Genomic DNA, 12,254 nt, shown 5'->3' with positions numbered 1-12,254 from the left:
TTATTAGTGGGCTTATTCTGCACTGCTCCCTGGTGGTCTAGTGGCTAGGATTAGTGGGCTTATTCATTTATTCACCTTGATGTGATACACGTGGCTGTGCCTCTGTGTGACAAGCTCAGCACAGCACAGGGAATATACACGATGGTGGGCAGAAGTTTACAAATTTAGCGGGGGAGATGGGCGTGAATTAAAACCACAAAACCATGCCAAATTAGTGTCTCATAAAGTATAATGGGGCGATCTAACTCAGGCAGGTCAGGAAAGGTTTCCCTGAGGAGAGATCCTTGAAACGCTGAAGACGGAGGTTTCTGGAACATTGAATTCTAGGAATTTAAATAGGCAAGGAAGGGAGGAATGTTCTAGGGCCCCATGGCAAATGAAAGTCTGTGAGTGAGAGGGGCTGAGAGAAGAGGAGTAGGGCTGGCAGGAGGCAGGTATTGTAACATGAGGCTGCAGACAGGCCCAGATTAGGCGGGGACCTGTGGGCCAGATATGGTTTGTGCCCTTACCTTAAAAGGATGGAATGCCATGAGGTGCTCTAGGGAGGGGTGGGGTGGGGGCGGCATGAGCAGCACAGCATTTTTGGAAGAATCCTCCTAGCTATAGTGGGGAGAAAGTTTTAGAGATGAACAGAACAACGAGGAGTCCATGAAAATCCCAATGGGAGAGGAGGGTATCTGGGACTAAGGTGGTGATGATGGGAAGGGAGAGAAATCGACAGGACAGAGAGCTCTGCGGGAGGTAAAAGCAAAAGAACAGGCAGGGTTGGTGGAGGGGGAGGGAGGGAAATGTCAAGATGTCTCCTAGCTTCCTGGATAGGTATTTGAAAGGAGGAACATCAGAAGAGAACCGAGTTTTGGTGGTGGCAGGGGATATGATGGGGTTAGATGCACAAGGTGAGGTTGTGCATATATTGAGACATCCAGGAGATGTGAGCTGTGCAGTTTTCTGTACCTGTCTCATGCTCAGAAGAGAGGTGTGGCCTAGAGATACGAATTTGGGCATCATTTGCTTGGAGGTACCATTGGTACCTGTGATGAGATTGTAGAGACAGCACGGAGAGAGAAGGGAAGAGGGTCTAGACTGACTGTAAATATCTTTCCTCTCCGTAGGACTGTAGAATATTGTGACTGCTCTGTGGACCACTCAGAGAGACTTGGACAGGGATAGTTTGGTGATTTCGCATGAACCACAAGAGGTTATCAGGAAGGCTGTATTGCACAGGGAATAAAGCACCATTCTCTCAGTAGAGGACCAGCGACTGGGGCTCTTAAGTCCAGCTGTTCGGCCTTGGGCTAGACTCTTTTTAATTTTCTCAGGTAAAACAATGAAGATCATAATATGTTTTTTCTACCTTGCATGGTTCCTGTGAGGGTCAAATGAGATAATGTATGATAATGTGTGAAAGCACTTTCTAATTGTCATTTTCGTAATAGATTATGAGGTCGTCTAGCACCAGTGTGTTCAAGTTCATTTCAGAGTGGAGCAAAAATGTGTATTTTTTTGGCATCTGCTGGGCTGATATGGAGCAAAGGAATTGTTTGATTTTTAAAAGTGTCTCTCAAGTATTTCTACACTCTATTGTAGCTGAAGTCATTGTGCTCTTTTATACGGAATAATGGACAAAGCGATGGGAGCCCCATGATCCGACGTACCTCAAAGACATACAGAACCAGACAAGGTCTAAAGAAGGACACCTAAATTGATCCAGAGGGCAGAGGGGGTTCTTTTGTGAGGGATGATGAAAGAATTGGGGCTCTTCATTCTGGAAAGACAGGCTGAGAGGGGAATATGATTGAAATTTGTAAAATAATGAAAATCATAGGATAAAAATATGAACGTATTAAATCCCAGAGCACAAGAACTAGGGACAACTTTATCATTTTAAAGAAATAGCTTTAGGGCAAAGTAAAAATAGTACTTCTTTACACAGGAATACTAAGCACATGGAACTTACTACTCTCAAAGATTGCTAGGACCAAAATCAAATATTATAAGAGAAAGGCATGTATTTCTGGAAGATAGATTCATAGATTATAAAATGAAATTAAAACCAGTTTGGGTAGGTCTCCCCAATTTTGGACTATGGCACCATGGAGAGTGGCCATGAAGCTTTCCTGTTTCCATCTGGCATCCTTGTCCAGATCAAGATTCCCGAGTGGATGTGCCAGAGAGGACAGAGCACAGAATATGAGCTCAGAGGGCCTGGCTGCAAGTGACTCTCGGGAATCACTTCTTTTTATTTACTTTATTTATTTTTATTTATTTATTTAATGTTTATTTATTATTGAGAGACAGAGAGACATAGAGCATGAGCAGGGGAGGGGCCGAGAGATGGAGAGACACAGAATCTGAAGCAGGCTCCAGGCTCTGAGCTGTCAGCACAGAGCCCGACGCGGGGCTCGCGGGGCTCAAACCCACAAACTGCGAGATTGTGACCTGAGCCGAAGTCAGACGCTTAACGAACTGAGCCACCCAGGCGCCCCGGGAATCACTTCTTTTTTATGTACCTCCATTTCCTCATCTGCAAAAAGAAGAAAAAAAGGTAATATCAACATTAAAACCTGCTGCACTATTGTAAGAGATTCAACTGAAGGGATGTCTGTGGCAGTGTTTTGTAGTTGGTAAACATATTAGCCGTAGGAGCATGAGAATTGCCACTTTTATTGTTGCATTTCCAATTCTATTTCCTTTAGGTGGGTTGACCTTCACCTTGTCCTTCCTGATCCTGGCCTTGGTGGGGAGCAATATTTGCCAGCTCAGAAATGAAGGAGAACACTGAGGATAGGGACACTCCCTGGTCCTCTAGGGAGGGAGGTAGAGAGAATGCAGACATCTCTTCTTTCATCCCTTGTTCTTCCTTGCGAAGGTAGAGAAATAAAGGTGAGGAGGTAAGGAGAGGGGTGCCTGGGTCAGTCAGTTAAGTGTCCGACTCTCTCTCTGTCTCTTTTTAATGTTTATTTATTTTGAGAGAGAGAGAGAGAGAGAAAATGAAGGGGGGGGAGGGGCAGAGAGATGCTTAACTGACTGAACGACCCAGGTGCTCCTAGCATCTGACTCTCGATATCAGCTCAGGTTGTGATCTCATGATCTTGCAGTCATGGGATCCACCCTGAGTTGGGCTCCACACTGAATGTGGAGGCTGCTTGGGATTCTCTCTCCGCCCCTCTCCTGCTCACACATGCAAACACGCTCTCTCTCTCTCTCAAACAAACAAACAAACAAACATTATTTAAAAAGATAAGAACTTTGAAAGCATGTCTCTTCTTTGGATGTTTTGGGTGGTGAGATGCCACCCAAAACCTGGGGTATTCTGGTCTCTGGGCAACTTCAAGGGTTCTCACAGATCTTAGGAAAACTAAAAAAGGGGGGTAGAGGGCTGGAGGAGGAAAAACCACGGGGATTGGTTTCTTTTTTCTTTTTTTTTTTAATGTTTATTTATTTTTGAAAGAGAGAGAGACAGAGACAGAGCACGAGCAGAAGAGGGCAGAAAGAGAGGGAGACACAGAATCCGAAGCAGGCTCCAGGCTCTGAACTGTCAGCACAGAGCCCGATGCAGGGCTCGAACCCATGGACTGGGAGATCGTGACCTGAGCCGAAGTCGGACACTTAACCGACTGAGTCACCCAGGTGCCGCCCTGGGATTGGTTTCTTAATGGCATCTATAGGTTTGGGATTTAAGGGAGAGACAAAAATATGACTGAAATTTCCTTTCAAGATGGCCACTGCAGTTTGCTATGCTGGAAAGCCGATGGAGATCTGGAGGGAAAGAATGTGTCTTGCCTGGACACACTCTGAATATGACGTGTATCCCTAAGGAATCCAACCTCACCAGAGGACATCCAGGAACAGCAGGAAGAGAGGACTGATGACAAATAGCTTTTTATTTCCTCCATAGCAAATATGAACGGCTTTGCCAGGCTTCCAAGCACCCCACCGTACAACTTCCCCTGACCTCATGTCCCATGGAGAAGAGTGAAAGGAGAATGGTCCACTAGCCAAGACAGCCAACGATTTGAATTGTGGCCTCGGCACTAATTAGCTGTGGGCTCTGCTTCTAGTCCATAAAATGTTGGTAATAGTAACCCCCTTGTCCTTGAGTTGCAATGAGGTCAAAATGAGGTTATATTTGTGAAGCACTTAGCATAGTGCCTGGCACTTCATGGGCCCTAAATAAATGTCGGCCTCTGTCATGACCCATTAGTACCTTCTACTCTAAGGAGATGGATTGCTAGATAATGAGCTCTGTGAATGCGGGAACCGGGTGTGCATTATGAATTTCTCTGCACCAAGCACCGTCATTCCTTTTCTGTGCAAGTTATATCCATTCAGGGCCCGCTGAAGGCTCATTTCCTCTGTGAAACCAGCTCGGATTGATCTCACTCTCGTAGGAATTCCCATAGCACACAGTTCAGCCCTTAGAGAGCCATGGATTTGCATAGTCGTCTGTTGCGTTTGTATTTATATTAGGCTTAGCCTTCAACGACATTCAACAATTTAGTGAACATTTGCTATGATCATGGCCTTGGGTTAGAGATGCAACTAGGGAATAAGTTCCTTAGTCTCAGGACCTATATCTGACAGGGGACCCAGTGTAGGACAGCATCCATCTTGCTGTTCTCATCTGCTGCTCTGGACACATGACACAGTGGGAACGCTTTGCAGGAACCTCTCCTTTTGAGGTCCTGGGAGACATATTTTCTGGCAATTGCAGTTTCTTCATTCCTGGTATCTTGAGTTGATGGGAAAGCTGTGCAGGGGGTTTGGATTACTGCTCATTTGTCTCAAAAAAACGTAAAGCGATACTCAGGATGTTTTTTTTCCTCTTGAGAACAGCATTTGCGTGTCAATCGGTGCCAATTTCACATTGCAGGTGATTGAAAGATTGCTCTTCCTTTCCTTTTGTTCTGCAATATGCAAACGCCAGTGGCGGAAGCTGGACCAGGTCTACTGAGTTTCTTTCTCCATTACTTCTCTGAAGAAAGGATCAAGGGCGATGTCTTTTTGAAGGCAGGTGTGGGGAAGTAGCACTCGCGCATCCTTGTCTCCCGTCTTCGGTTTCTGCTCACGTCTTAGGCTCACTTTCTGATGTAGATTCAGGCCACCTTTCTCGGTTCTGATGGAGTCAGGAACCACTGTGGTCCACCGGGGACCCCCTTGCTGCAGCTTCCAAGTGAGGGTCAGTAACCTAGCTGTTCCCATTGAATAGTTCCCTTTTGACTTCAGCTTGCAAAATTTCTGATGTGTTTTCATTTTTATCCTCTCCTTTTCTTTAAAGGTTATTTTTAAGTTAAAAATAACCATAAGGAGACCTTGTGATCCTCTTCTCACTGACCCAGATATTTTAAGAGCTGGAGGACTGACAGCAGCCTCTCATCTGGGGACATAGGCTGGCTCTCAGGAGCCAATTAGCTAAATGTAATAATAAAATATTAATCCTATTTCCCACACATAAAACACTCTCCTTGTTCTTCCTTGCCTATCCAAACCCTACTCACCCTTCAAGGCACTGTACAAAAAGCCATGGACATGAGGATAAAAGACTTGGGTTCAATTCCTAGCTTGGAAACCTTCAAGCCATCTGACCTTGGGCAGGTCACTTTATGTGTGTGGACCTTGGTTTCTTCCTCTGGAAAACCCAGATGCTAATGATCTCATAGAGGAAAAGTTGAAGGCTTCGGGCCCAGCTCAGTGACTGTGGTACACAGAACAGGCCCCAAGGAAATACTTATCAAACTCCAGAAAGCCCATTTTGAGTAATCCTGGAATCATTAATCTCTCCTATTTTTGGATTTCTGTATTATTGACTCTATCTACACTATAGAATTCAACAGTTAACTATACCTTGTCTTTAATGTGTGTTTTCAATCCTCAGCTGGTGGGTAGGTTCTTTGCAGGATGGCGCCTTTTTATTTTTCTCTTGTCAATGTTGCAATACTAGGCACTTAATCCCTGATAATTGATTGATAGAGTATATTACCCATCTTACTAAATTTGAGTTCTGTAGCACAATAGAGGTTATTTTCTTTGTCTTTATCTCTCCACTTTCACTGCGTAATGCTAATGGTGAGAGAGTAGGAAATCTTTTAGGCTTTCATTATCTTGTCAATTTGTAGCTTCTCATCAAATATGTGCTATTCATGTGTTCAAGATATTGCTGACCTGCCATGAACACAAAGTTGATTTGAATTGCTTATCCACTGTGAGGATAGGTTTCCACTAAGTCAGCTTTGTTTTCTCACTTAGGCAGGATTGAGGACAGCCCACTATGTGCCTGGTGAGACCTCCCTTTCCCTGTCCTGGAACTGAGGTCTCTAAAGCAGGCCTATAGCTTGCCTTCTTCTGCAGTGACTGGCTTTCAGTGGATTTAATAGCAGTCCCAAATGCCTGTATTCTCTGGGTGACAACAGTGCCCTGGCTGTCACATCACCTCCACAGATTACCCCACGAATGGTTGTGGGTTGAGTTGTGTTCCCCCAACAAAAAGGTATGTTGAAATCCTAGCTTTCAGTACCCACGACCGTGACCTTATTTGGAGCTGGGGTCTTTGTAAATGTAATCAAGTTAAGACGAGGTCAGACTGGATTAGGATGGCCCTAATCCAATGACTGTCACCCTAATAAGTAGAGAGAGATTTGGGCACAGAGGAGGATGGCCATGTGAAGACAGGCACAGAAATTGGGTTGATGCAGCCACAAGCCAAAGGATGCCTGGGATGGAGGGAGCCACCAGGACCTGGGAAAAGGCAGGGAAGGATTCTCCTCTAGAGTCTTCAGAGGGTGCGTGGCCCTGCTGACAACTTGATTTCAGACTGCAGCCTTCAGAACTATGAGAAAATAAACTCCTGTTACTTTTTTTTTTTTACTTTTTTTTTTTTTTTAACGTTTATTTATTTTTGAGACAGGGAGAGACAGCATGAACAGGGGAGGGTCGGAGAGAGAGGGAGACACAGAATCTGAAACAGGCTCCAGGCTCTGAGCTGTCAGCACAGAGCCTGACACGGGGCTTGAACTCACGGACCACAAGATCATGACCTGAGCCAAAGTCAGATGCTTAACCGACCGAGCCACCCAGGCGCCCCGTAAACTCCTGTTACTTTAAGCCACCAAGTTTGTGACAACTTGTTACGGCAGCCTCAGGAAGCTAACACACTGCCTTAGAGTCTAAATACAATACAGAAGGGAGGCTTTAATTACAATCAATTACGCATCTTCCCCTGAAAGGCCTTGGTACTAATCCCATCATGCCTTGTGATTACTCTTGTGACTCCCTCAGTTTAACACCCCTGGGCCTCCTCCTCCACACAGCGCTGTCCTATCCTTATTTGACTTTATCTCCCACCCTCTGTCCTCAGCCACTTCTCTAAATGTCCTCCACACCATTCTGCTCTGATACCTGACTCACTCCTGAGGATGGAGATACCCTGCAAGAGCCCCAGGGCCTGATGGTGGGGTAGGTGTCTGCTTTGCTCCTCATGGCCACTTTCAGCCCATTGTTCCTCCCTGACCCTTCCCCAGCAGCTCTGAAGGACAGGCCATCCATTCTCCATAAACCTCCCATGCTGGCTCAGCCACTGACAAGCAGTCACTCCTCCAGTGCAGCCCAGGACCCTGCTGGCTCACGTCCCGGCTTTTCACCACTCCTGTCCTCACTCTTGCTGGTTGGCCTGATTAGATCGGTCAGTCCCAGCCCGATTAAAATTATTCCGGGTGGGGCACCTGGGTGGCTCAGTCAGTTAAGCCTCTGACTTCAGCTCGGGTCATGATCTCATGGCTTGTGAGTTGGAGCTCTGGGTCAGGCTCTGTGCAGACAGCTCAGCCTGGAGCCTGCGTCAGATTCTGTGTCTCCCTCTCTCTCTGCCTCTCACCTGCTCGTGTTCTGTCTGTCTTTCTCTCTCAAAAATAAATAAACATTTTAAAAAATTAAAAAAATAAAATTATTTGGGAAACTTTTATGTTTAAACGTTTATTTAGAGAGAGAAAGAGAGTGCACAAGTGGGGGAGGGACAGAGAGATAGAGGGAGAGAGAGAATCCTTAGCAGGCTCTGTACCACCTGGGAAGAGCCTCTGACGCGGGGCTCAAACCCACAAACCATGAGATCATGGCCCGAGCTGAAATCAAGAGTAGGATACCCAGCCAACTGAGCCACCCAGGTGCCCCTGGGAAACTTAAAAAGCTCAGGCACTTCTAACCCTTCCCCACCCTCCCAACCCATTGAGCCTGAATGAGAGGATTGGAGGCTTGTGTATGTTTTAATAGCTCCCCAGGTCATTCTCCCACCTCAGCCGACTAGCCTAACAGTAACGCTGTGTTCTTCATGATTAACACTTGTACTAATACTTGTGGATTTCTGGCACCCCTCTGTGGCCACTACCTTCTCACTTCCGGCTCACTCCCGCCGGAACCCCACTCCAGCCATTGTTTGGTTTCACTAGGTCCACCAGGCCATCATCCCTGTACCTTGTCACTGTCCATCATGGCCCTCAAGGGCCTTGCCTTCCACCTCACTCACCTGAGTCCATGGAGCAGGCTCCCTTGCCCCTCTCCCCTCTCCTGCCTTTACCTGGTGAGTCCCCAGATCTGACAACACTCTCTACTCACCTGCTCATGTCTGCATCCAAGCACCAAACCTCCAAAAGCGGCTGGATAAAAATACACAGCAGGCTTCCTGGTCTTAATTTTATGAACTCAGAGCTCAAGTGGACTCTCAGTGCTGCCCGGCAACCCTGCCCTCATTTCCTTAGTTAATTCGCTTCCCTGTTTTTAAGAGGCTCTTTTGCACCTTCTGTCTCCAAACCAGCTCCCTCCAGTATCCAGCCTTCTCACTCTTTCTTTAGGCTGATCCTGTTCCTGTCTCAAGACATTTGCACTTACAGTTCACTGTGCCTTCCACACTTTTCCCCGGATCTTTCCATAGAACACCCCTCCCTGGATTTATCTTAGCTTCTCAGGGAGTATTCCCTGACTCATCTACCTAAAATACGCCTCCCACCTCCACCCTGACACTCCATCCTCTGATTCCTTCTTATTTTCTTTACAGCACTTACCACAGTCTGATATTAAATGATGGATTTATTTTTGTTTGCTTCTCTGTCTCCCCCACAAGCACGCAGGCTTTATGAAGGCAGTTCCCTTCTGGTCTGCCTAGTTTGCATCTGAATCCCCAACACCAGGTACAGTGCCTGGTGCACAGTAAGCTGACAGTGAATGAATGAGTGAATGAATGCATGAATGAATGAACAAAGGGATAGGTCTGTGTTGCGTATTTTTTTTTTAATGTTTTATGTTTTGTGAGAGAGCAAGAGAGAGCATGAGTGGGGGAGAGGCAGAGAGAGATGAGACAAAGGATCCAAAGCTGGCTCTGTGCTGAGATCAGTGAGCCCAATGTGGGACTCGAACTCGTGAACTATGAGATCATGACCTGAGCCAAAGTCAGACACTCAACCAACTGAGCCATACAAGTGTCTGATTTGACTCTTGCTAGCCGTGAGGTTTAAAGTGCATTACTCACTCTCTCTGGGCTTTGGTTTGCTTATTTGTAAAGAGGAGAGGATCTTCTTGGTTGGTGAACATGTAGAGATACAAGGAGAGTGACATACAGGGAGAGGGCATGGAATAATAATAATAATAATAATAATAATAATAATAAATATTATTAGGGTACAGGTATAAACCATGGCCTGAAGCACTCTTCTAAGTGCTTTACCTGTAATGATTCAATTACAGTTGACTCTTGAACATGAGTTTGAACTGCATGAGTTCACTTGTATGTGGATTTTTAGATAAATACAGTATAGTACTATAAATGTATTTTCCTTATGAGTTTCTTTTTCTAGCTTACTTTATTGTAAGAGAACAGTATACAATACATATACCATACAGAATACATGTTAATTGACTATGCTATCAGTAAGGTTTCTGGTCAATGGTAGGCTATTAGTAGTTAAGTATTTTGGGGGAGTCCAAAGTTACACAGGGATTTTCGACTACATGGGGGGCTGGGGAGTGGTTGCTGCAACCCCCATCCATGTTCTTCAAAGTCCTACTGTACTCTTCACGACAATCCTAGAGGTAGTTACTATTAACTCTGTTTTACAGGTATAGAAACTGAAGTCGAGGGAAGGGAGATTCAGTGATTTATCTGACATCAATGGATCCAGAGAATGGCCAAGCCAGGACCCCAGCCTGGTGGTGTGGTCCCAGAGCCCACACACATAACCATTGTGATATACCACCTCTGCTCAGTCTTTTTGCCCTGTGTGTCTCTTGGGGAATTCAAGATGATTTTCCATCACTTGACTCAGTCTTCTGGTGGGTCAACATGAGAATTTTGGTCTGCTGTTTGTAAGTAATTTAGTGGAAGGGGTGGAGCTTGTAATTCTTTCAAGGAGAAACATTTGTACTTGTTTTTGGCCATGAATTTTGGCTCAGGAAACTGAGCCAATACCTCCAATCTGCTGATGATATTTGAATGAATGTGCCTATGAGAGCCAGAAGGTCTGTATTCAGGAGCCCAACAATCTTTGCATTTTCCACTTTCTATTAGTTGTTTAGTTACATACAGGTAAGTCTAGAACTTCCCCAATTTCTCCAAGATGTCTGAGCTAAGCGAAATGCAGGTTTATGAATATATGGATGTATGCTTTTCGCACATTTTCCAAACGTGTCTTTTTTAAGTAAGGGAAAATGAGACTACAAGATTGTCTTCAGATCAGGGTCACGAGTCCCATGTCAGTTAAGGCCCAATATTGTCAATAACAGCCTGAATAGTATAAGTATTCTCAAGTAAGAAGGCTTGTATTTTGAATATTTTCTTCCATCACTTTTACCATGGTAATTTTTCAAAATTACCATATTTGCCTCTTCCTCTCCTGATCTGTTATAACATTTATTACTGGCATTCCGCATTTGGCATTTATTTACATTCTGCTTTTTGTGGACGTTTATACGTATCCTTCATTTTGTCTAGTTGAGTGATTACTATCAAGATGAAAGAGAGTAAACTAATCATCAGGCAAGATAGCAAATGCAGTTCATATTTAACTATTCTTTGTGTAAATCTAAGGAGGTGATCTTTGCATACAAAGCAAGAACATCATTAGGAGTGTCTTCTCTAGTTATTACAAGTCAATTAGGCAGGATCTATCCTTTTTTAAAATCTTTTTTTAATGTTTATTTATTTTGGAAAGAGAGAGAGAGAGAGACAGAGTGTGAGCAGGGGAGGGGTAGAGTGAGAATGGGAGACACAGAATCTGAAGCAGGCTCCAGACATGGGGCTTGAACTCATGAACCTGAGCCAAAGTCAGACGCTTAACCAACTGAGCCACCCAGGCAGGATCTATTCTTAATATTTACAGCACAATGTTGTGGGATGGTCTCTGAGAGCCAAAGCCCTAAATTCTATCTGTATGTCTTTGGGCAAGTCTTTTTTAACCTCTCCAAATCTCTGTTTCTATCTAAAATGATGGGTTGAATTAAAAATCCTTTTAGAATTAAAACATTTTGGACTTTGGATTATTTTTGTAGTTTTTCAACTAAAAGAACAACACTTCTTTTTAAAAAGTTGTTTTTAAGACAGTTCTATAATTCAGAAATTTTACCTAATCAGTCCTTTTCCTCATTTAAGTTTAAAATCAGGACCTTCCCCACTTCCAGGGTAATGAATAAACACATACAATATATGCCTTCTGATTAATACACATATCTGCTTGATACACAGCCCTTATGGTGATGGGACGTCGTGAATTTTTTATGATTGCCCCAGTTCAAAATAACTTCCATCTTGTTGTTTACATAATTAAGATAAGTTAACGTCCAAGTGTATTCATCTATCTCACTTCATTTCAATTCAGAAAATGCGGTCAGGGAATACACAGTGACCTTTCCTGTGTTTTAATTATGTAGATTGTGTTGGTTACTGGGCCACTGATCAATGAGAGCTAATTTCCCAATTTTAGGCTCTGTTGCTGGAGTGTAGGGATTGGTTGGTGGCTTCCAAATTCTCTCTTTTCCCCGATTGGCATTTCCCCAAGTGATCTGTGGTCACCCTCAGGCGCCATCTGAGACACGATGGATTACTGCCCTCTTGGCAACATTGCTGTGGGGTCTTTCCTCTGCACATCACAGAAGGGTGAAGAAGTGACCCGCCTCTGACGCCAACCTCAAGGACAGGAGGGCTGTGTGAGGTCTGGGCTTGAAAAGTGTTTTACATTTCTCTTTGGCATGGCTTGTCTGTTCCACATAAGCCCAAGAAC

General features: G+C 44.6%; 2 protein-coding genes across 5 annotated transcripts in view; both read left to right on the top strand.

Annotated features, from left to right (window-relative positions):
* The window catches only part of LOC125155237 (quinone oxidoreductase-like protein 2), a 40,872-nt gene extending 30,646 nt beyond the window's left edge, over positions 1-10,226 (top strand). Inside the window, exon 10 of the mRNA XM_047840287.1 lies at positions 10,099-10,226. Coding sequence (XP_047696243.1) covers positions 10,099-10,104 — 6 coding nt within the window. The 3' untranslated portion in view covers positions 10,105-10,226. The remainder of the gene's footprint in view (positions 1-10,098) is intronic.
* Positions 10,192-12,254, top strand: part of SEC16B (SEC16 homolog B, endoplasmic reticulum export factor) — a 57,907-nt gene continuing 55,844 nt past the window's right edge. For all 4 annotated transcript variants that reach the window (XM_047840279.1, XM_047840280.1, XM_047840275.1 and 1 more), the window contains exon 1: positions 10,192-10,311. The gene's annotated coding sequence lies outside the window, so the exon portion shown is untranslated. The remainder of the gene's footprint in view (positions 10,312-12,254) is intronic.

Source organism: Prionailurus viverrinus, chromosome F1, assembly GCF_022837055.1.
Source record: "Prionailurus viverrinus isolate Anna chromosome F1, UM_Priviv_1.0, whole genome shotgun sequence".
Classification (NCBI taxonomy): Eukaryota; Metazoa; Chordata; class Mammalia; order Carnivora; family Felidae; genus Prionailurus; species Prionailurus viverrinus.
The sequence above is the reverse complement of the archived record's forward strand: the minus strand, read 5'-3'. Positions and strand labels throughout refer to the sequence as shown.